The sequence below is a fragment of the Notamacropus eugenii genome, chromosome 7 (genome assembly GCF_028372415.1).
Source record: "Notamacropus eugenii isolate mMacEug1 chromosome 7, mMacEug1.pri_v2, whole genome shotgun sequence".
In the NCBI taxonomy this organism is placed as follows: Eukaryota; Metazoa; Chordata; class Mammalia; order Diprotodontia; family Macropodidae; genus Notamacropus; species Notamacropus eugenii.
Window position 1 is genome coordinate 125,221,468 of NC_092878.1, and position 23,665 is coordinate 125,245,132.

At 39.7% G+C, this 23,665-nt stretch overlaps 2 protein-coding genes across 8 annotated transcripts in view; one reads left to right on the forward strand and one right to left on the reverse strand.

The window, feature by feature from the left end:
- GSTCD (glutathione S-transferase C-terminal domain containing) overlaps nucleotides 1-4,224 on the reverse strand; it is a 190,044-nt gene extending 185,820 nt beyond the window's left edge. The window contains exon 1 of one of the 6 annotated variants that reach the window (XR_011970190.1): nucleotides 2,357-2,490. The gene's annotated coding sequence lies outside the window, so the exon portion shown is untranslated. Of the gene's footprint in view, nucleotides 1-2,356; nucleotides 2,621-4,068 lie in introns of those variants that run through there. The other 5 variants (XR_011970189.1, XM_072623186.1, XM_072623184.1 and 2 more) reach the window with 5 other exon arrangements.
- Nucleotides 2,474-23,665, forward strand: part of INTS12 (integrator complex subunit 12) — a 37,417-nt gene continuing 16,225 nt past the window's right edge. Inside the window, exons 1-3 of one of the 2 annotated variants that reach the window (XM_072623187.1) lie at nucleotides 2,474-2,586; nucleotides 11,217-11,380; nucleotides 23,240-23,392. In XM_072623187.1, coding sequence (XP_072479288.1) covers nucleotides 11,225-11,380; nucleotides 23,240-23,392 — 309 coding nt within the window. In that variant the 5' untranslated portion in view covers nucleotides 2,474-2,586; nucleotides 11,217-11,224. Of the gene's footprint in view, nucleotides 2,587-2,741; nucleotides 3,110-11,216; nucleotides 11,381-23,239; nucleotides 23,393-23,665 lie in introns of those variants that run through there. The other variant, XM_072623188.1, reaches the window with a different exon arrangement.

Here is a 23,665-nt window from a genome sequence, read left to right on the forward strand (position 1 = left end):
AAACTGTTACAAGGAATATTAATTCTTCCTACTTGCATTTCCTATAGAATAATAACAAAGCTTTTCAAATCAACCTACTCAAAACTATCATTTGGTTGTAGTCAGGCATGAGCTGTTTTGATTACCTTAAAAATCTATAAATGCAAAAAAAATTAATTTTCCCTGTCAGTATTTGATATGCTGTTAGCACGAGCATCCTCCAGGGGATCCAGGGAGCCGGAGACTTAGTGACCAGGGAGTCTAGTGAGAAACTTCAAAGCCGAGTCCTAGGAGGAAGGGAATACCTGAACATTGCAATTTCATCAGGACTCATGACTTCCCCTTGGGAAAAGCCCCCTCCACCACTCTAGGTTTACAAATGTTCTGCTAGCCTGCTGTCTCCCAACATGCTTCTTGAAAGCACCACATATTTTTTCATCTTTTGCCATTTCTTTGATCCCTAGTGCTAGCACATTGTTGGTTCTTAAGTAAATGCTTGCTGACTTGACCCAACTAATAGTCACACTGCAGGGGTTCTCTCCTTAGTTCATGAACTTGTTTTTAACTTTTAATTTAATGTTAAGTTTTTTAAAAATTTTAAAATTTAAAAAAATTAAAAATTCTGACAGCTGTATTTTAATAGTTTCCTTTGTCATCCTAGGTTATTTTACTTAATGCACTTAAAAACATTCTGAGAAAGAATTCATAGGCTTTACCACATTGCTAAAGGGGTTCATGAGACACACAAGAAAGGTTAAGAACATCTGTCTTAGGAAATAGCAGCTTGTGACAGAGTCTTGCCCAAGGTCACACCAAGATGCTTTCAAAGCAAGTCTGAGGGCTTCCTAACTCAAACAGGATCATAGATTAAGGCCTTCTAGTCCAACCCCTTTATCTTACAAGTGAGGAAAATAAGACCCAGGGATCTGACCCTAAATCTCTTTAATGCCAGTTATAATTCCAACAAAGTAAATCTCAAGTGCATTTCCAGTGGTGGGTGTTATCGGATTAGCTGTCCCTGGTAAAGGACCAAAACAATATTACAATGTGGAAGTCAAGGTACAGGGTACCCTGCTGTGGCATACAAGCCTTCTAAGGCTCTACCACAGGTAGGGCACAAATGATGAGGTTAAAAATTGAAGGTGCAGAGAGGATTTGGGGGAGGTTCATGAAGATTGGCTACTTGCTTCCTTCCAAGTCCCAACTAAAAATGCCAACTTCTACAGGAAGCCTTAATAATTGGCATCACTCATGCTAATGCCTTCCTGTGGCTGTTCATCCCCAATTTTGGCTGTATATATTGTGTTTGCTGTTGTTTGCTTATCATCTCCCCCTTTAGACTCTTAGAGGGCAGATACTTAGAGGGATTCTTGACATCCCCATTACCTAGCCCCAGTGTCTAGCATATAGTAGGTGACAGTAGGTTCAGATCAGAAATCAGACACTTCCTAGCTGTGTGACCCTAGGCAAGTCACTTCACTGCTGTCTCAGTTTCCCCATGGGTAAAACGGGGATAATAATAGGGCCTACTCCCAGGGTTGTTGTGAGGATCAAATGAGATCACCGTAAAGCGCTTGGCACATAGTAAGCCGTACATGTTATATTACTTTATTTTTAATTTATATTACATATAACATATATATTATTTAAGCAGTAAGTTACGTCATTTATTATTCCTTGCTGTGTATCCCTGTGCAAGTCACTTAACCTCTGACTCATTTTCCTGATCTGCAAAATGGGGAGAAGTCTAGCACCCATCTGCCGGGGTTGTTGGGAGGACCAAATGAGATGGTAACTGAGATGCCTAGCGCAGCCCGTCTGCTGACACGCGCACCCATCCCCTAGCCCAGACAGTTTAGTATCCCAGGTGTGTACAGGAGGAAACAATGTATCAGGACATTCCTCCCGCGGTCTGAGATGGTAACTGACATGCTTAGCGCAGCCCGTCTGCGGACAAGCACACCCATTCCCCAGCCCAGACAGTTTAGTATCCCAGGTGTGTACAGGAGGAAACAATGTATCAAGACATTCCTCCCGCGGTCCCGTATCTGTCTGGCACGTGTACCCCGGGCTCCAGCTTGGGCTTAAGAGAAAACCACTAAGGCTTTCCATGGTAACAGTAAGAGCTTAATAAATGCTTGATTGACTGATTAAGGAAAAGTTACTTTAATCACACGGCCTCGGAGCCCCGGGAGGCTGACCGAGGGTGGAGGACCTCCTCCCCGCCTCTCGAGCTCTGCCCCGGCCCGGACCCAGTCCTAGAAGGGTAGGTAGCGGCCTAGGTCGGTACGTAGCCGGAAGGTAACGGCGGAGCCCCTCCCCACCCCCGAGTCCCGCCGCTCCTCCGGGATCCCCGCTCTGCTCCCGACCCGCTCACCCAGCCCGAGCGCCGAGATCTTCGAGAGCGCTGGCGCGCGGCAATTCATAAACGGGAGGACCGGAAGCTGCGCCACTTCCGGTCGTCGCACCTCTGAAAATTGTCCCTTCCCCCCGTGCCCCTGGAACCTTTGTTTTTCCGCTCGGGGAGCCAGCCGGCGGGTGTCGGCGGCCCGGCTCCAGAAGCGGACGCCGGGGCGGGACGGAGAGGCGGCCGAGGGCGTGGGCCCGGTGAGTCGGTGGGGGAGGGGGGCCGCAGCCCGCGAGGGTCCCTGGCGGGCGCGCGGACAGGTCCGCGCTCACCGCCGCTTCCCCCGGCGAGGGCCCGGAGGGGGCGGAGCCAGCGGCGGCCGAGCTGGGAGGGGGGGGCCGGTAGGAGGTGGGGACTGACCCCCCCCTCCCCCAGGCTGCCCCGCCCTGCGCGGACTTCTGCGCCGGCCGTCGGTGCCGAGGGGAGAGCGGGTTCGAATCCCTTTGCGGGCACTTGTGCGGGCTGGGCGTCCCCTGCCTGCCCGCCTCAGTTTCCCCCTCTGTAAAACGTGAGGTTAATAAGTGGCCACCTTTACGCCCCCGCCCTGCCAAACCATTCAACTTAGGCCTGCCTCAGTTTCCTTCTCTGTAAAATGGGGGTAATAATGACACCTGCCCCTGACCAAGCCACTTTAATTTTTCCCTGCCTCTGTTTCCTCCTCTGTAAAATGGAAACAACCCTGGCCCCTTCCCGTTGTTGTGAGGGTCAAAGAAGATAACCCAGGTAACGTGCTTTTACACCCTAAATGACACTAACAGCGATGAGGAGGAGGAGGAGGGGTAGGTAGAAGCAGCTGGGCTTAGTGCGAGGGATTCCTGGAGCCAGGAAGACCTGGGTTCAAATTGAGTTCACACTGGACGGGCGGCCCTGGGCATGTGCCGCATCTCTGGACCGCTGATAGACATGGGGGGGCCCCCTAACTGTCCGGAAAGACCTCTGCAGGAGCCCCCACCCTCGGCCGAGACACCCCCGTAGTGTATTTTCATCTGCTTTGTCCTCCCAAGTGCGTTTGCATCTGCTTAGGGAGCTCTTGTACGTGCCCCCCCCCCCCCCCTCCCGGTGCCTCCAGAGTCAGGGCCAGGACTGGGGAGATCTGGTCCTCACCTAGGAGCTCCCAGCCCTGGTGGAACCCCTGGTGCCTTCCAGAGTCAGGACCAGGACTGGGGAGATCTGGTCCTCACCTAGGAGCTCCCAGCCCTGGTGGAACCCCAGGTGCCCTCCTGAGTCAGGGCCAGGACTGGGGAGATCTGGTCCTCACCTAGGAGCTCCCAGCCCTGGTGGAACCCCTGGTGCCTTCCAGAGTCAGGACCAGGACTGGGGAGATCTGGTCCTCACCTAGGAGCTCCCAGCCCTGGTGGAACCCCAGGTGCCCTCCTGAGTCAGGGCCAGGACTGGGGAGATCTGGTCCTCACCTAGGAGCTCCCAGCCCTGGTGGAACCCCAGGTGCCTTCCAGAGTCAGGACCAGGACTGGGGAGATTCTGGGGAGAGGCAATGAGGGTGATCTCTGGGCACAAGCATTTTAATCAAGTGCTTGCTATAGGCCGGGCAAAGTCAAGGTTGCCGGCCTTCTGCCAGGGACGCAGCTGGCAGAAAACTAAGTACAGTGTTCCCAAAAGCAATTTTGTGTCAGATTTGTCCTGTTACATGCTGGCTCAGAAGTTGTTTGCCCTCCCTGCCTTACCTTCTTTTAGCTTCTTAAGGTGATGGCCTTTACCTTAAAGTCATCGAGTCCATCTCACTGGTACAGATGAGGAAAATGCATCCCAAAGACACAGTGATTCTCCTTCACAGAATCAGTAAAACTGGCAGAGCCAGGTCTGTTCCTGGAAAGGGAGAACTGTGGGAGAACCTGGTAGATAAAAGCAGGCAGCATCTGCCCTTGAAACTTATCTATAACTGCATCTGTGGAAGAAAGGAGAGGTGGCCAAGGCCCTCTGAGCATCGTCCCAGAGGATGTCTGTCACATGGTCTTTAGGAGGTGTTCTTAGAGTGAAGGAACATGTTGATTCTCCCTCTGTAATCCCTCCAGGCTTTAAGGCCATTTCCTTGCCAGAGAGATGAATGTGGGAGGTTTGTTTTTCCTCTCCTGTCAGATTTGGAAAGGTGATATAGGTAGTAAAGGCTGACTTGATGAGCAGATCAACATCATTATCAATTATTGTTATTAGTGTATCTAATTCAGCTTTGAGAGACTCAGCTACTGTGATCGAGACAATGATCCAAGACCGTTCCAGAGGAGTTGTGATGAAAAATGCTGTCCACCTCCAGAGAGATGTCTGATGAACTGTGTGCAGACTGAAGCATGCTTTTTAAAATGTCCTTATTTTTCTTGCTTTAGTGTGTGTGTTTTCTTTTGCATCATGGCTAATGTGGAAATATGTTTTGCATGACTTTGTCTGTTTAATTGATACATTGCTTGCTTTCTCCAAGGGGTGGGATAGAGGTGGAGAATTTGGAACCCCAAATTTCTAAAAATGAATGATAATTTTTTTAATGTTATTAGGAAATATTTAACAAAGCATATAAAAATACATTCAAAATAATAATGTATCCAAGTCAGCAGATTTATCAGGTGTCTGTATGCAAAGCATGGTGTCTGGAGCTGGGCATATAGACTGAAATCCCTTCCCTCAGGGAGCAGAGGGGTACTAGAGGTACTAGAGAGGAACAACATATAAACAAACAAGGGAATAAAGGATGATTTGAGAAGAAAAAGAGCTTTAGCAATAAGGAGAATCTGGAAAGCCTTCCCCTAAATATTGGCATCAGGTTTTAGCTTTGAAGAATTCTGAGAAGCCTTGATGTGAAGCAGTGTGGGCCCATGTGCTAACTGGACATTTACCAGCTGGGGTGCCATGGACAAGTGGCTTCTGTTTTCTCTTCTGTAAATTGGATAGGATTCTATCTGTACTATGTACCTTCTAGGTTTTGTTTTTATTATCTCTTCAGTTTCCACATCTACAAAACTGAATAAATATATGATCCCTGAGGTCTCTTCATGAATATTCTCTTTGACTAATACACTGACTCCTTGTGAGAAAAATGCTTTGTAAATGTTAATATTCTGCCTCCACATGAGCTATTATCATTCTTCTCCACTCACTGTTTTCATGGTGTTCTCCTTCCTCTTAAGGTTCTTTTCAAAGAGTACTTAAACTTGACCAGTCAGATAGATGTTACAAAGTTCCAGCCTTTGCAATCTCTCATGAGTTCCCGTCTCTTAATTCCAATTGTCCATCCACCTTAATTTAGGCCCCATTTCTAGGGCCTAGATTATAGTAAGGGCCTCTTAATTGATCTTCTTGTCTCCAGGCTATCCTTCCCTCCAATCCATCCTGTACTTTGCTGCCTAAATAATCTAATATAGTGTTCTGATGATCTCATTCATCTTCTCAAAAGCCCTTCATAGCTCTCCATTGCCTCTCAAATTAAGTATAAACTCTGTCCTGGCATTCAGGCTCCTCCACAGTCTGGCTTCAGCCAATATCTAGCCTTGTCTCACTCCCCTCTTTCATGAACTCTTATGTCCCAGCTGAACTAAACCACTGCCATTCACCTGTTCTCGTGGTCCTCCCTTTCATCTCTGCCTTCTCTCTTGGAGTACCCTGTTCTTAAAATAGACTCCTCAACTCCCCGTGTTCTCAAGAATCTCTATCTAGAAGGTAATTTTTTTTAAATGAGTAAGTTTTCATTGCTATCTTTTTTTTTTAACCTCACCATTAATTCCCTCAGTATCTGTGTAATACCTGCTATGCCCTTGGCCCTGTTAAGCACTTCTGCAAATGTTGTGTCATGTGATCCTTAGAGCAACCCTTCAAGGTACATGCAGTTGAGGAAACTGTAAAATGCATTGTTTTTTTAAATCTAAAAAGTAAATAATAAAAAGAGGGGAAAAAAATCAGAATAACTGATCAATTTAGCCAAAAAAGTATGAAAATATGTGCATTGTACCACATGTATATGTTCCACTTCTTCCAAGGTGGTGCAGTGTCTGCTCACATCTCTTCTTTTGAGCCATACTTGTCCTTCCATTCTGATAATTGAGTATGGGGTGGTTCTGATTATTTCAGTCTGTGTTGGTTTATCCAGATTTTCTGGTGCTTTTTTATATTTATCACTCTCATCATTTCTTACAACACAATCATATTTTATTACATTCATGAACCACAATTTATTTAGCCATTCCCCAGTTGATGAGCATTTACTCAGTTTCTAGTCTCTTGATATCACAAAAAGTGCTATTATAAATATTTTGGTGTATTGTATATGGGAATAATGGAATCTCAGGGTCAAAGGATACTGCCCTTTTAGTCAGTTTATTTACATAATTCCCAATTGCTTTCCAAAATGGTAGTGCAGTAGTATACCTTTCTTTCCACATTCCCTCCAACATTTATTCCCATTCCCATTATTTATCATTTTTACCAATTTGCAGGGTGTGAAATGAAACCTCGGGTTTGTTTTTTTTTAATTTGCATTTCTCTTATTAGTAAGTTGGGTTTGCAGTTCTTTTGAGAACAGTTTGTTCACATCCTTTGACGACTTATCTTTTGGGGTAGCATATAAATTTATGTAGCCCTTAGTATGTGCTAGGTACTTTAGAGTCATCTCATTTGACTCTCACAGTAACCCTAGTAAGTAGGTGTTATTACTATCTGCATTTTACAGATGATGAAACAGACAAACAAAGGTTAAGTTACATGCTCAGGATTACACAGCCAGATTTTGAACCCAGGACTAATTCACCCTAGGCCTGGCATGCTATTCACTACACCACCTCGCCACCCCACATATAGATCAATTAAACTAGATAGTGCGTTATATATACACACATACATACACACGTATCTTGAATACTAAGCCTTTATCAGACAAATTTGATACAAAGATTTTTTTCCCATTGAATTGCTTATCTTCTCTCCTAGATGCATTAGTTTTGTTTGTATAGAAGCTTCCTTTTTAGATTCATGTTATCTATTTCATGTAGATTCAAGTTACCCATTTCTTATTTTTTTAATTGCCTTTATTTGTTACTTGGTTAAGAATGTTTCTCTTACCAATACTTATGAAAAGTTTACTATTTATTGGTTTGTCTTCTGATTTACTTATGGTATGATTTTCAATATTATGGTCAGCATCCCATTTTGAATTTATTATAGAACGTGGCTTAAGTATTGATGTAAGCCTAATTTCTGCCAGATTGCTTTTCAATTTTCCCAGTAGTTTTTTTAATCAAATTTTTATCAAAATTAAGTACAAAATTTTCAAAATAATTCATGTTTTCCAGTTTATTGAAGACTGGGTTATTGAGTTGCATTGTTTCTGATTCTTCCTTTCCTAGTTTGTTTTACCCACTGAGGTAGATAAGTTAAAAAAAAAAAAAAAGAAACCTACTTTCTATTTTTTAACCAATACCAGATAGTTTTTTTAACTGCTTCTTTCTAACAGAGTTTGATATCTAGAAGTGCAGTTGCCCTTTCTTTTTTTGTCTGTTTTCATCATTTCCCTAGATAGTCTAGATCTTGTATTTTTCCAAATGAATTTTATTGTTTTATTGAAGTATGTAAAGTATGTCTTTGATAATTTAATTTGTGTAGCATTACAACTCTGAATTAACTTTGGTAGTGTTGTCATTTTAAATTATGTTGACCAGGCCCAACCATGTGCAGTGAACATTTCTCTAGCTGTTAAGTTGTTCTTCATCTCTTTAACAGGCACTTTATAATTGAATCTGTAAATGGTGTGTGTGTGTGCGCGCGCGTGGCTTGTGTGCTTTGCTAGATTGATTCTTGGTACTTTATAAATTTACAGTTATTTGAAATGGGTTTTTCCTTGCTAGTATTGTTTCTTGAATTTTATTATTATATAGCAGTGTTGTTGATTTTTGAGGGCTTATTTTGTAGCCTGCAGCTTTTCCGAAGCTCTTATCTCATCCTTCCTGGTTCCCTAGGATTTTAAAGTAAACCATCATATCATCAGCAAATAAGGATAGGTTCATCTCTTCTTTGTCTTTAACATTTCTTTCTTTGTGTTGTTGTAGCATTTTCAGAGCCGTGTCAAATAATAGAGGGAGAGTGGGCATCTTTGTTTTAATTCCGTATCGGAAAAGGTTCTAGTACGTCCTTAATGCAGATGACATTGACTTTTTTATAGATACTCTTTTATGTAAAAAATGCCCTTCTAAGGTGCTTCATAGAATTTTTAGCATCAGTGAGTGCTGAACTTTGTCTGATGCTTTTTTGTCATCTGTCGAAGTAATCATGTGACTTTGTATGTTTTTGTTTTCAGTATGACCAAATAACGTTGATTGCTTTCCTAATCTTAAACCATTCTTTCATCCATGATAGAAATCCAATTTAAACGCAAGGAATAATTTTTTGGATGAATCTCTTGTAGTTTTTTTGACAGGATTTTATTTAAAATTTTTTAAGTTAGTATTCATTATTGATCTATGGTTCTGTGTTTTATCCTTCCGTTGTTTAGATATTAAGACTATATTTATAAAAGAAATCTGGTCGGGTGCTTTCTTTCTCAATTTTTGACCATAATTTACATAGTATTGCTACTTAATTAGTCTTTAAAAGTTTGATAGAATTCTTCTGTGAATTCATCAGGATCAGAATTTTTTTCTCTGATAAAATTTTCCGTATATATAACTGGTTTTATTTCCTTTTCTGTGATTGGATTATTTAAAATCTTTATTTTGTCCTCTATCAGTTTAGGCGTTTTATATTTTTAAAGATATTCCTCTTTTTTGTGTGTTCTCACTTTTGTTTGTTAGCACTTAACTGCACCGTATATTCTGATAATTATTTTCATTCCATATGATTTTGTTGTGATTTTACTTTGTTCATATGCCATTTTGTTGATTTGATTTTCTGCCTTTTTTAATTACTGTGGCTGAAGTTCTGTCAATTTTATTAGTCTTTTGAAGGAACCAGCACATTTAGTTTTGTCATTTCTGTTATTGTTGTTTCCATCATATCTGCTTCTCTTTTCAATTTTAACATTTCCTCTTTTGTGCTTATTTTAAGTTTAATGCCTTTCTAATTGTTAAATGCATATTCAGTTCATTAATGCTCTTTTTAAAATTTTGTTAATGTACATTTGTAGGCATATGATTCTTTCCCCTGACAAGTGCTACATCGCAAAAATTTTGGCATGTTATTTCATTATTATTGTTTTCTTTCACATCATTATTCTTTCTGTAATTTGTTCTTTGACCCCCTTTAGCAGCTAAGTGGAAGATAGATTGAATTGGAGAGTGACTTTAAGGCAGGGATGGCTGGGGATAACTTTTTCAAATTTTTGCTCTTAGCTTAGTTTATTTTGAGATAAGTCTAACTTCAGTATAACTTTTTAAAACAATTTAAATCATTCTGTAGTGAAAGTTAGTAGGTATCATTTTTTGCTTCTGAAACTTTAAAATAACCAAGCAGCAGTAGCAAATAGTCTTTTGTTCCCTTTTAAACTTAGAGAAAAAAAATGCATTTCCACACTTCACTTTTATATGCCAAGATTCAACCGATAGTAAATCAAAAGTTTTAATGGCTTTATAAACCCCCCCAAAATGGAATATTATAATGGAATTGCTGACTAACCCTTAACTATACCAGTACATGTGTGCTGTTATGATAATATAAACCCCAAGTCAAGAGAAGGATTCTAAACCACAATGGAGAGACCAAAGGAATGAACAAAAATAATAAATTTTAATTTTAACAATTCCTTTCTAGCCAAAGCATTTGCATAACTGACCATCAGAGATATAGCTTTATAGCTAAATCCACAATATTTTGAAGTTAAGCTTTCTTAGTATTATTCTAGATCGTTGGATGCCTTCATTTATCGTAATCATAACCATTATTCTTACTAAAAGTTCTATAAGAACCCTAGCATTACGATAATTTACATAATTTTGATTTGGTCCCTTACCTCAAATTGGTTTTAATTGTATATAGGAATGTGAGATATAATAAGCACAGAATTGAGAAAACCAGGGCATGAGGAAGGTTTTCTGGGGTACATGAGATTGAGAGAAAAAGGACCAAGAAGCATGTAGAATGCATGACGGGCAACAATACAGCTTCTGCGACCAGGTACTTAGAGCACTCCCTAATCGTGGCTCACCTACTGCTTTTTTTTTTTAAGTTCTTGACTATGACTTCATTGTTAGTCTGACAGAAAGAAAAGGGAGAAGAGAAGAGAATAAGTATATGTAGGACACCTACTATGTGCCAGGCATTGAGCTAAGCACTTTAAAAATGTTATCTCACGTGATCCTCAAAACAACCCTGGAAGGTAGATATGATTATTATCCCTGTTTTACCATGGAGGAAACTGAGGCAAACAGGATAAGTGACTTGTCCTTGGTCACACAGATAATGTCTGTGGCCTGTTTTGAACTCTGGTCTTCCTAACTCCATGTCCAGCTGTCTCTCCACTGTGACATCTGGATACCCCTGAATATACCTTTCACTCTTTGTCAGACTCTATCTTTGATTTTATAATGGAAATCAGTAGAGAAACAGAGGTTGTGATAAAGAATTTTGTTAATAGCCAAACTTGCTGGAACATGTCAGGCCTTTAAACTCAGGAAAACTTATACTAAGAATAACCACATTTGTTTGAATTTTGCATTTTTTGTAGCAGATTTACCTCCTAAGCCTGTTTGACTTAGGGTAATAATAGAATTAGTTTGTATTCACCAAACATAGGCAAAACCATACTGTATGGCAGAGAAATGCAAGTCTGGAGCTAAAACACTGTCACAGATCACTAAGAGTTGACAATAAAATACTTTTTTTCATGTTTCTTTTTTTTATTTAGTAATTGCAATGGCTGCTACTGTGAACTTGGAACTTGATCCCATTTTTTTGAAAGCATTGGGCTTCTTACATTCGAAGAGCAAGGATTCTGCTGAAAAGCTAAAAGCTCTGTTGGATGAATCTTTGGCAAGAGGCATCGATTCGAGTTACCGCCCATCACAGAAGGTATGTATGTGAATTAAATAACTGGAGGGGTGTGGTGCAGCGGAGGTAAAAATCAGAAGGACATGGACAGCGTAAAAGACTGAGGCCTCCAGAGATCATCCCTCTGCTGACACAATTATTTCTCACAACATGAAGAAATGAGATTTCACTTTCTTCTCTCTGCATTCAAATCTAAGTTAAATTGTTAGACAAATTTAGAGGATAGAAATCTTCTTTCTCAGATTAGAAGTGAATGATAAATGCACTCATTTATGAAACCTACCTCACCTTAGCAATTTTATTTATTAGTATATCTGACAGAAAGTTGATTTTTTTTTTTCTGAACATAAGAACTATATCCTTCTCTTTTGTCTTAGTCCTAAAGGCTTTAGTCTATGGAATTACAGAATTAAGCAAAATGAAAGGCTAATTTTTTTGTTACATAGTAAAAAGGGCTGGATTTATGGGAAGATGGCAGCATGTTGAGACCTGGAGGATCTGGCTCCACTCCATACCATTGGAGCTCCAGAAACAACAGTGGTACAAAAAACCAAGAGAAATAGCTGTACTCTCCTCCATCCAATCCAGGACTGTAGAAATGAATTGTTGGAATCCTGTGGATAATGTGGACAGAGACCAGCCCAGGGAGGCAGAAGGCAGAGTGCTTGGAACCAGAATAGGGAACAGGGCCAGATCAATGAGTGCCCCAGCAGCAGAGCCCCCGGACCAAGACACAGCTATAGCCACAGCAGAAGATGGGGCCAACCTAGCACTCTGGCAGCAAAGTACCTGGGGTCTTGCAGGAACATAAGCCACAGTTTCCACAGTATGGAGCGGGGGGGGGGGGGCGGTACCTTGCAGACTCACAGCAAAGGTCAGAGCCAACTCTTGGGTCAGAACTTTGCAGAGGTAAGGAAACAGAGAAAGCCATGACTACAACCTAAGTCAAGCCACCAGGAGGCAAGCAAAACACAGGAATTCTTGAAGAAAGCAAGCTCTTGCCTTAGCCTCCTCAGTCAGGACCAAGCAAGGCCTGCTCACTCTACCCAAAAGTATAGGACAGAGCAGAGTTGGATGTAGGCAAAAAGCCTCACTCCAGAAAATGAGGCTGGAAATATGAGTGAACAGAAGAAAATGACAGTGAAGAAATACTGTGTGTCTAAGAGAAAATCAGGAGGTAAGCTGGAAGAGAGTAACACTGCAGCAAAATTGAATATAACCTCATAGAAAAATACTGTCGTGTCCACAGAGACTGCAAGAATGCCTGGAAAAATGAAATGAGACATGAAATGGAATGTCAGAGGAGACAGCAGCCAGGGAGGAAAGAAGCGCATGGGAAACAAATAGCTAAGGACAGTGGTAAATCTCAGCCAGGAGCTGAACTCACTGAAAATTAAAATGGTCCAGACAGAAAGCACCGATTCCATGAGTCAGAAAGAAATAGTAGAAGTGAAATTTAAAAAAATTGAAAAACAGAAGAAAATATTTATAATACCCAAAACACCAACATAAATAACAGGGCAAGGAGAGAGAATCTAAGAATCGTGAGACTACTTGAAAATCGTAACCAAAGAAAAAAGATGTGAATACCCTAGTTTGAGAAATTATAGACAGAAATACCCAGATCTGTTAGAAACAGAGGATAAGGTGAAATTAAAATTATATACCAATCACCTCCTGAAAGAAACTCCAAAATGAAAACTCCCAGGAGTGTAAGAGCTGAAATACAGAGTTTCCAGTTCAACAAAAAAGTACTTCAGACAGCCAGAAAGAAGCATTCAGTTACTAATGGAACATATTTAGTCTCAGACAAAAGTTAGCAGATACCACTTTAAAAAGCAAGAAGACCTTGGAATACCGTATTCCAAAAGGAAAAATATAAAAGCTTACAACTCAAAATAACTTACTTGACAAAACTGAATTTTATACTATAGTGATAATACAGTATCTAACATTTATGTAGCACTTTAAGTTTGCAGAGTGCTTTATAAACATTTCATTTGATCCTCATGACAACCTTGGGAGATAGATACCATTAGGATCCCCATTTTGCAGATAAAAACACTGAGGCAGACAGGTTAAGTGTCTTGTCCAGGCACACGCAGCTGGTAAGCATCTGATTTGAACTTGGATCTTCCTGACTCCATCACTCTACATACCGTCCTATCTTGCTGCCTCAATGTAATCTACTGGGGAAAAATAAGAACCTTTAGTGAAATGGAGGATTTTTAAATATTCCTCTTAAAAAAGACCAGAAGTAAGTAGATACTTTGAAGTGCAAACATAGGAGACAAGAGAAATATAAAAAGATAAATGTATTTGATCAAGTGGAAGGAACTATATAATGAATTATTTATATTCTAAAGAGAGGAGAAGGCAGGAGTGTTCTTTCAGAATCTTTGTGCCCTGTAGAGTCATAGAGAAACTTAAATGAGACGCTTGAGGACGAAAGAGAATGGTTGTGTTTTTGTTTCTATTTTCCTCTTTTGATGGTGTCAGGGGAAAGGAAATATGAGAGAAAGGGACTGAATATACCAGGGAGAAATCTTAATCTCTCACACAATAGGAGTGCAAGAGATGATGCTGGTTCAAAAATGGAAAAGGAGGTGAGAAAATTGTGATTGCCATGTACTAACTCTTGTCTGCACAGGAAAAAGTTCAGGAAGAGGATTGACTTAAGAGGGAGGGCAGGACAGGTTAGGAAGCAGTTAAAAAACTAAACTCATTGTAGGAAAGTAGAGTGTGAAGGAAGCATTAAATAAAAGAGAAAAGTAGGAACCTGTGATTGCAGACAGGTTAAAGGGAAGAGAAGAGGGACAAAGGAGAAACATCACTTCAGTTACAGATGACTAGTGTTAAGCAAACTCTCTTCTGCCACCTTATTTGTATAGAGAGGGGCGGGGAAGAGAGGAAAAATACCAGCTAAACATTGAATGAATTTATTAGCCACTTGTTGTGTGTAAAGCACAATGCCAGGTGCTGGAAGTGCAGAGAGAAAGCAAGACAGTCATTGCTCTCAGTGAGCTCATATTCTAGAGGGAAAGAGAACATATATTAAAGGAATCAGCTGCAGATCTTGGAAAGGTCCTCAGGTTTGTCGGATGTCCTGGCGAAACAGATACAATGCATTCTCTATAATATTTCTCTTGGCAAAAGCATGTCCATTTAATGGTGAGAATTTTCTTTCTCCAGTACTCAGTAGCTGTGGCTGCTTAGGAGGTGTGGCTATAAACACACAGAGAAGTGGTTGCTCGGCCATAGCTACACAGGGGTTTCTTTCCGAGGCAATGGCTGTACAGCCTAGGATGCAAATAGGATTGGTAGTCTGAGAATACCAATGCCCAGACTCTTGGAATACAAGCCTATCCACAATCAGCAGTGGTAAGGAAGGTGGGCTCCTCTGCAGTGAATCTTCTGCTAAATTGGATTACCTGCGGGGCCTGACTTGGAAGCAGGGCTGGTGGTCAAGAGGATATTGCTATTTCCAAGGCTCTTGTATTTAGGGTCATGTATCACCTCCCATCAGTTTCTGAGGGGTGTTGAAGTAAAGGTGATTTGGCTTGCCTGGCATATGCTGCTCCTATTTCTCCTTCAGGAAAGGAAGTACACATTTAACATGTGAACACAACAGTGAAAATAAATGGGATGAGCTCACCCATCGAGCAGAGGAGAACAGCAGGCTGGATTAGAAAGTAAATCCAACACCATCTTGTTGACACAAAACACACTAGAAACACAAAGATTCACCCGAAGGTGAAATAAGAGACTGGATCAAAGTCTGCTGTGCTTCAGATGAATGCAGAAAAGCAGAGGTCACAGTGTTTTTAGGAAAGGCAGCAGTAAAAAGAGACAAGTTATTAGAAATAAGCAAGAACTACATTATCCATAAAGATTCCTTAGACAGCAATAACACGTATGTACCAGACAGCATAGCATAAATACTTAAAGGAAAAGTTCATTGGATTTCAGGGAGAAATAGTGAAATTATGCTAACTGGGGCGTCACACACCTAGACTAGTCAGAACAAAAATATTTTTTAAAAAGTTGAGAACTTGAATTGAAATTTAGAAATGTTAAAAATGATAAATATTTGGCAATTACTGAAAATAAACAGAAAACAGTTCATATGCTTCTCAACTCTATGTGGAACTTTTACTAAAGTTGACGCTTGTATCATGGCAGAAAAACTTACAAATGCGGGAAAAGCCAAAATGCTAAATACATTTTTACTGACCAAAATGCAATAAAAATTATATTCAATAAAGGCCTTCGTTGAAAGGATTAACGATTAATTGCAGACTAAATAATTTCATTCAAGATTGGTGAACCAATTAAAACTTTTATGAAAGAAAATGACAATGAGACAATGTATCATTAAAAAAAAGAAAAGCAACAACTCAAAAATTGCAGCTAAATACCAAAGTAAAAACTAAAAAAACGAAGAAATGAACAGAATTGAAAACTAAAAACTTATTGAATTCAAAAATAAAACTAGAAGGTTTTTTTTCAACCTTACAAATCTCATTAAAAAAGAGAGAGGAAAACCAAAATTGTATGAAAAATGAGAATTCACAACAATTAAAGATGAAATGAATTGTCAGGAACTATTTTGCTCAATTATATAACTGATAACATATGCAGAAATATAAAATATTCAGATTCCCAGCACAAGAAGGAGCTTAAAGGATTGAATAATCCGTAAATGAAATTGCAAAGAAATAAAGCCCAGAGTCAGATTTACAAGTGAAGTCTGTCAAGTCTCCCCCCATTCAAGTATTCAACAAGTTGTTTGCAAAAGTAGAAACAGTATATTCTTCCAAACTTTCTGTGATATAAATATGGTCTTGATACTAAAACCAGGGGGAAACAAAGGAAAGAATACTACATGCCAATATACATCTGTGCAAAACTATTAAATAAAATATTAGCGGAGAAGCTATAATAATATATTAAACAGATTTTATACCATGACTTTGGCCTTAGACCAACAGTGCAAGGTTTGTTCAGTATAAGGAAAACTGAATTTAATAAACCATATTAATAGCAAAAATGACTTCTGTGATTATATATTGTTCCATCGTTTCAGTCGTGTTGTACTCTTTGGGATCCCATTTGGGATTTTCTTGGCAAAGATACTGGAGGGGTTTGCCATTTCTTTGTCCAATTCATCTTACAGATGAGGAAACTTGTTCAGGGTCACACAGATAGTAAGTGTTCGAGGCAGGATTTAAACTCAGGTCTTCCTAACTCTAAGCTCAGCATTCTTATCTTCTGCACCACCTACCTGCCCTGGATTATTTATTTAGGTGCTAAAAAACACTTGACAAAAGATTTCCTTTTCAAACATTGGAAAACAACAGAATAAATGAACCTTTTCTTAAAATAGTAAATAATATCTATCTAAAACCAAGTCAGCATTATCTGAAATGAGGAAAGGCTAAAAGTTGTCCTTGATCACCACTTTTGTTTACTATCATGCCAAAAGTATTAACTGTACCCATAGGATTAGAAAAGAAATTTAGAGAACAAATGTACAAGCAAAGAAGAAACAAAACTATGACTTTTTGCGTATGATATTTGGGATCTATTTATAGAAACCAAAATTGTCAACTAAAAATTAATTGAAACAAATTCAGCAATATTGTAGGATGTAAAATAAATCCATGTAAATAATCAGAATTTCTGTATATTATCATCAAATCCAGCAGGAAGAGGGAGAGACATTCCTTTCAAAATAATTTTTTTATGGTTTGGCGCATGCACACACACACCTCAACATATTAATTTTTATATTTACATGTACATATACATGTGCACACACATAAAATATTTTAAGGTCCATTGATCAAGACATACACAGAAATTATGTGAATGTAACTATCAAACTATGTATATAAATAGATTTACATAATTAGAGAAATGATAATTGCTGATGGATAGACCATGAAAATATAATTAAGACAATGCCATTTAAGTCAGTTTATTTATTCAGTGCCATACCAGTGAAACTACCTGAAGAATACTTTATAGAGCTAGGGAAAAAATAATGAAATTCATCTGGAGGAAGAAGATGACAAATGTCAAGGGTAATTATAAAAAATATTGGTCAGGATGAGGGCCTAGCAGTACCAGCACTCAGTTTATACAATGAAGCAATAATCCTCAAAGTGATTTAGTGTTGGTTAAAAAGCAGACGTCTTTCAGTAGAACAGATTAGTAATAGAGAGCTGAGGACTCACTATTTGACAGAAACTTCCAGGAAAGCATTCTGGTAAAAATTAGGGATAGATTTTCACTTCATATCATATGTATATTAGATCACCATTTTCTACTTTATAAGCTCTAAGCAGATACATGACTCTGTCCTGGGCCCACTTCTCTTTTGCTCTCCTCTCCCATGCTTGGTGATCTCATCGGTTCCCAGAGATTTAGCTATCATCTCAATGCAGGTGATACTCCACATCAGTCCTAATGTCTTTGTTCTGAAACAGGCTTCTCAAATGCAAGATGGCCAAAACAGAACCTCCCTGTTACTGGTGAGGATACCGCCTCCTCCCAGTCATTCAGGCACAAAACCTCAGCGTCATCCTTAGCTCCTCACTCTGACCCTGCGTATCAATCCATTCCCAAGGAGAAGAAATCTTAGTGGCGAGTTTCACTGATGAAGCTTTCATATCCAAGTTTTATGAAAAACTGCTTCATATTTACAAGAGCTATCCCTTAGTTGTTAAATAATCAAAGGATATGAACAAGTACTTTTCAAAAGAAGAAGTCTAAGCTATCGTCAATGATGTGAACAAATTCTCCAAATCACTAAAAAATAAGAGAAATGAAAATTAAAGCAAATTGGATTGACAAACATAACAAAAAATGAAATGACATTTTTTGGAAGAATTGACAGAAAATAGGCGTACTAATGCACCGTTGGTAGAGCTCTGAATTGGTTCAGTCTTTCTGAAAGAAATGTGAAACAATACCCATTCACCCTCAAAGTCACTGAACTATGCATACCCTTTTACCATGATAATGCTACTAGGCCTGTGCACCAAAGAGATTTTTTAAAAAGTAGAGAGGAAGGAAACTCATAAGTACAAAAAGATTTATAGCAATTCTTTTATAGTGGCAAAAAATTGGAAATGGAGGGGAGCTGCTCATCAATTTGCAAATGACTGAACGCATGGTACATGAATGTAATGGAATACCATTGTACCATGAGAAATGGCAGAAAAAAGTATGGTTTTATAGAAACCTGGGAAGATTTGTGTGTCCTGATACAGAGTGAATTATGCAGAAGAAAAGGACAAATTATACAGTAACAACACCATTATAATAATAGCTAACATTCATGTGCCAGACACCGTGTTAAATGCTTTACAGTTATTATCTCATTTGATTCTTAGAACACCCTGAGAGGTGGGTGCTGTCATTATCCCCATTTTACAGATGAGGGAAGTGAGGCAGACAAAGGTTAAGTGACTTGAACGGGGTCACACAGCTACTAAGTGTCTGAGGTCATATTTGAATTTGTTTCTTTCTAACCCTAAGCCCAGTACTCTATCCACTGAACCATCTCATTGCCTTACAAGCATCTTTTCATAGCAGTGGGTGAAGCACTACCTGGCCACCTCATAAAAAATGACTTGGAAAGACTTCACCTTTATGAGGCAGGTAGGTGGTGCAGTGGATAGAGTGTTGGGCCTGAAGACAGAAAAACTCATCTTCCTAAGTTCAAATCTGGGCTCAGATACTATCTGTGACTTGGGGCAAGTCACTTAATCCTCGTTGCCTCAGTTTCTTCATCTGTAAAATGAGCTGGAGAAGGAAACGACAAACCACTCTATTATCTTTGCCAAGAAAACTCCAGATGGTGTCATGAAGAGTCTGAAATGACAGAACAACGATTCCATATGAGCTCAGTGACCACCATGATCACCAAAACTGGCAAAAAGGCATGCTGCCCATCTCTAGGTAGAGAAGAGTTGAACTCAAGATGTAGAATAAGACATACATTTTCAAACTTCTTCAGTATGAGAATTATTGTTCTTGACTATCCATATTTGTTACAAGGGTGCATTTTGTTGTTTTTTCCCCACCAATGGTGAGGGTTTGAGGAGAGGAGAGGACTGGATTAGAATAGAAAAAGAAACAGAAAAAGTCTTCGAAGTGCCTTTTTGAAATTAAAAAAGTACAACAGAACAGAAGGAAGGTAAGAAAGAAGGCTGACTTTGGAAGTGGCAGTTGATTTTAATTATATTTGAAAAGAAGAAATGTGTAGTTTCATGTGTAATATTTTTTTTGTTCTATTGTGTGCGTAGAAATGCCCCTTTTATTTAGTGTCTAAGTTCAGGATAATTAAAAAAAGCCCTAAACACAAAAAAGAACAGTGCTCATAAGCAGTAGTGAAAACAATTTGAATTAAAGGTGAAGCTCTAGAACTGTGCTGCCAGACATTGCCAGGGTTGGTGTGGACATGTCGCTTGTGAGCTCTTGAGTGCTCCTACCACTTCCTCCTCCTCCACCTTTAGCTTTTTGTTGGGCTCGATCTTGGGAAGTCACCCTAGTTTATGGGCTTAGTGGACAGAATGTGGAGGAAGACAGAGTTGTGTGGTAGAATAGTCTGTTATAAAATCTAAGGGTCAAAATGGGGCCAAGTCTCCACCATCAACTCCTACTTAATATCAGAGCCAAGCAGCTGTTATTTCCCCTTCGACCTATCTCAGAGACTGATTCCAGGACTGCCCACTCTCTCCTTTAGTTTTCAATGATGACCTCTGCCCAGTGGCTCCTAGTGAGGGTGAGGGTAGGTGAGCTCAAGTGGACTCATAGTAGTAATACAGCAAGGCTAATAGACTGTACACTGTTATGTAAAACAAGTTTTAAAACAAATTAAATTAGTTCTGTTTTATGTTATTTTCAGCAGTGCAAAAAAATATGGTGCAAAAAATAACATTTTGAAACTGAAACAGAAGAAGTTCATTTAATAAGGTCAACTGAGATATCAAGCACTGAATATAAATAATTTGTTATGATTGGGAGTGGGATCTGTTTTTAAGTCATTAACAACAGTTGTTCACTTTGCTAGTTTGAGCAGTTTAGAAAAATATTCTGTTACGCGTTTAAAAAGCACTCAGGATTCATTTAATTATAGCACTTAGCTATAATTCCCACCACTATAATTTTGTAGAGAAGATGCCTTGCCCTCGGAACCTATGCTTGTACTTAATTTCTGTTCTGGTTTAAAAGTTGAAACAGAAAGTCAAGTATTGGGTTTAACAGTGTTTATATGTAAAAAGTAGATACAAATTTCTGAAATACGCTGTCTCTGGAGGCAGAGAATTATAAGGAACATTGCATGATGTCCACTTTGGAGGAAGCACTGGAGGTTTATGTCTGCCAGTTGGTCAAAGCCCTTCCTGAAATTCAGTTACGGAAAACATTGACATGTGGTCAGTATGCCATACCGCAGGAAGCCTTGGAATAGGACTTTATTTTGAAGCAAATAAAAAAATGCAAGTTCACTAACATGAAATTTAATTGCTTTTTTAAAAAAAGAGGCTGACAAAGGAAAATTTTGTTTTTCACCTTTTCAGTTGTTAGTGTTGCTTTTTGCTGGAGTCTGAATGTATCGATGTGGTTTCAGGAGGTTTCAGAAGAGCAGGAGGAAAAGTGCCAATTAACTTCCTTATGAATTTGATACTTTTCTCCAATTACATGTAAAAACAATTTTTAACATTCATTTCAAAAAATTAGTGAGTTCCAAATTCTCTCCCTCCCTCTCCTACCTTCTCATTGAGAAAACAAACAATTTGATACATGTTAATACATGTGCAGTCATATCTCCATGTTAGTCATGTTGTGAAAGAAAACAGAAAAAGAAAGTAAAGAAAAAGGACATGTCTGAAAATGTGTGCCTCATTCTGTGTCTTGAGCTCAGCCCTTTCTGCCTGGAGGTGGGCAGCAGGCCGCATCCTCAGGTCACTGCAGTCATTTCAGAGAAGCATGTGCTTCGTGCTGCATTCAGTCTCCTTCTTTCTCTGGAGGGGCATGACATTGTTCATCCTCCATCTTTCAGAATTGTCTTGGATCATTGTATTGCTGGGAATAGCTAAGTTACCCACAATAGATCATCATACAATATTGCAGTTACTGTGTACAGCGTTCTGGTTCTGCTCATTTCATTTTGCATCCGTTCACGAGAGCCTTTCCAGGCTTTTCTGGAAGCATCCCACTCATCATTTCTTATAGCATGAAAATATTTCATCACAATCATATACAACAGCTTGTTCAGCCATTCTAGTTGATGGATACGGGGTAGCTAGGTGGTGCAATGGATAGAGCACCAGTGCAGGAGTCAGGAGGACCTGAGTTCAAATCTCACCTCAGACACTTGTCACTCACTAGCTGTGTGACTTTGGGCAAGTCACTTAACCCCAATTGCTTCATCCTGAGTCATCTCCAATCATCCTGGTGAATATCTGGTCACTGGATTCAGATGGCCCTGGAGGAGAAGTGAGGCTGGTGACCTGCACAGCCCTCCCTCACTCACAACAAAGTCAGGTGCAAGTCATGTCATTATTTGTCTGATGGCATGGTCTTCTTCGGCAGCAAAGGACGAGCACACTCAATAGATGGGCATCCCCTCAATTTCCAATTCTTTGCCACCACTAAAAGAGCTGCTGTAAATACTTTTGTACGTATAGGTTCTTTTTCTTTTTGCTTTTCATGTCTTTGGGATACAGACTTATACGGTATTGCTTGGTCAAAGGGTGTGCCTGAAACTAATTCACATTTTTCTTTGAGGCTTTGGATGCAACAGTTTTGACTCTGTTGACTTCTTTTGAGTTTATGTTTTGCTCTTGTCTGTCACCATAGTAACTTTCTATGGTCAGGATCCTTTTCTGCTCTTAGTTTATTTTTCCTGTGTGTTAAAGTGGGGCTCTGCTTCCAGGACGGAGGGGGCACTGAACCAAGCTTCAGATTTTTTGTTCAGCTGATAATTCTAGGGACCTCTAAGTTTTCAGTTCTTCCAAAGTGGTACAATCTAGGGAAAAGTGTGCTTACTACTCTTCTGACATGTGCTCTGCTCTGTGAGTGACCCAAAGCACCCTTTTCCAGTTTGGAACTGTTACCAGGGTCCCAGCCTAGTGTGCTAGTGCTCCTCCTCCCCCTGGGACTGAGACCCAGAACTGTGACCCAGATTCAAGTGTAGGCAGTGCAACAGAGTCTTGCCCCTGGTGACAGACAAGGGACCTGTTCAATTTCCTGCTGACCAGTTGTCTGGACCCCTTACCTTCTGTGGTCTGAGAGGTCCTCAAATCACCACTGCCACCACTGACTCAGTTGCCCCCAAAGCATACTGCTGATTTGCTGGGATATGGCCTGCACTACAGTCCACTCTCACTTCCATGCAACAGACCTTTCCTGCTAACCTTCTGAGTTATCTTGGGCTAGAAAATTGTTTCACCCCATCCTTTCATGGGTTCTGATGCTCCAGAATTTGTTTGGAGGCATTATTTAAAGTTGGAAGAGTTTTTCAATACCAGTTAAGTTCCATATGGAGGTAAATGTCATGTCCCTAGTTATATAAAAAGAAAAAACTCCCATTTGTTTGCAAAAATGTCATATGAAAACCTTTGAATATAAAGATAAGAAAGAACTATTGAGGTACTTGTGACACAAGGAGATTTCTTTTGAGCCTTAACCAAAAATTGTGATGAAATATCAACTTTTTTTTTGCATGCTATGCTACCTGGTATTTCTAGTGTGATGGGTTTTTTAGTTGCAAGATTTGCTTAGCTATATGACCTATAAAGAGTTATAACATACCAAAAATTATATGCTGTCTAATTATCTGTTTGTTGTTTTTTTTTTACCGTTTAGGAAGTGGAACCTCCCAAAGTGTCAAGTGCTAAAGCAATTTCCATTAAGCAGGAGCCTAAAACTTCTTCTAGTCTTCCTTCTGGTAATAATAATGGCAAGGCTGTCACAACTGAAAAGGTTAAGAAAGAAGCTGAGAAGAGGCCTGCTGATAAAGTAAGGGGTTTTTTGTTTGTGTGTGTGTGTGTGTTTGTTTTGGGTGTTTTTGTTATCTGAATACAGGAATTAGAGCAACGTGAATTACCTGAGGAAGGAACCTCTTTTATACTTCTTTTGTACCCCTTAATGCACAGTGTAGACACATAGTAAGCTAAGCACTCAGTAAATAATTTCTGATTGATGTGTTGAGGTTTTGATTAAAGAGCACAATTTTAGAACATTGTTATGCTAGGCTTTTACCTTCACCCACAAACATTTGAGGTCTAGGTG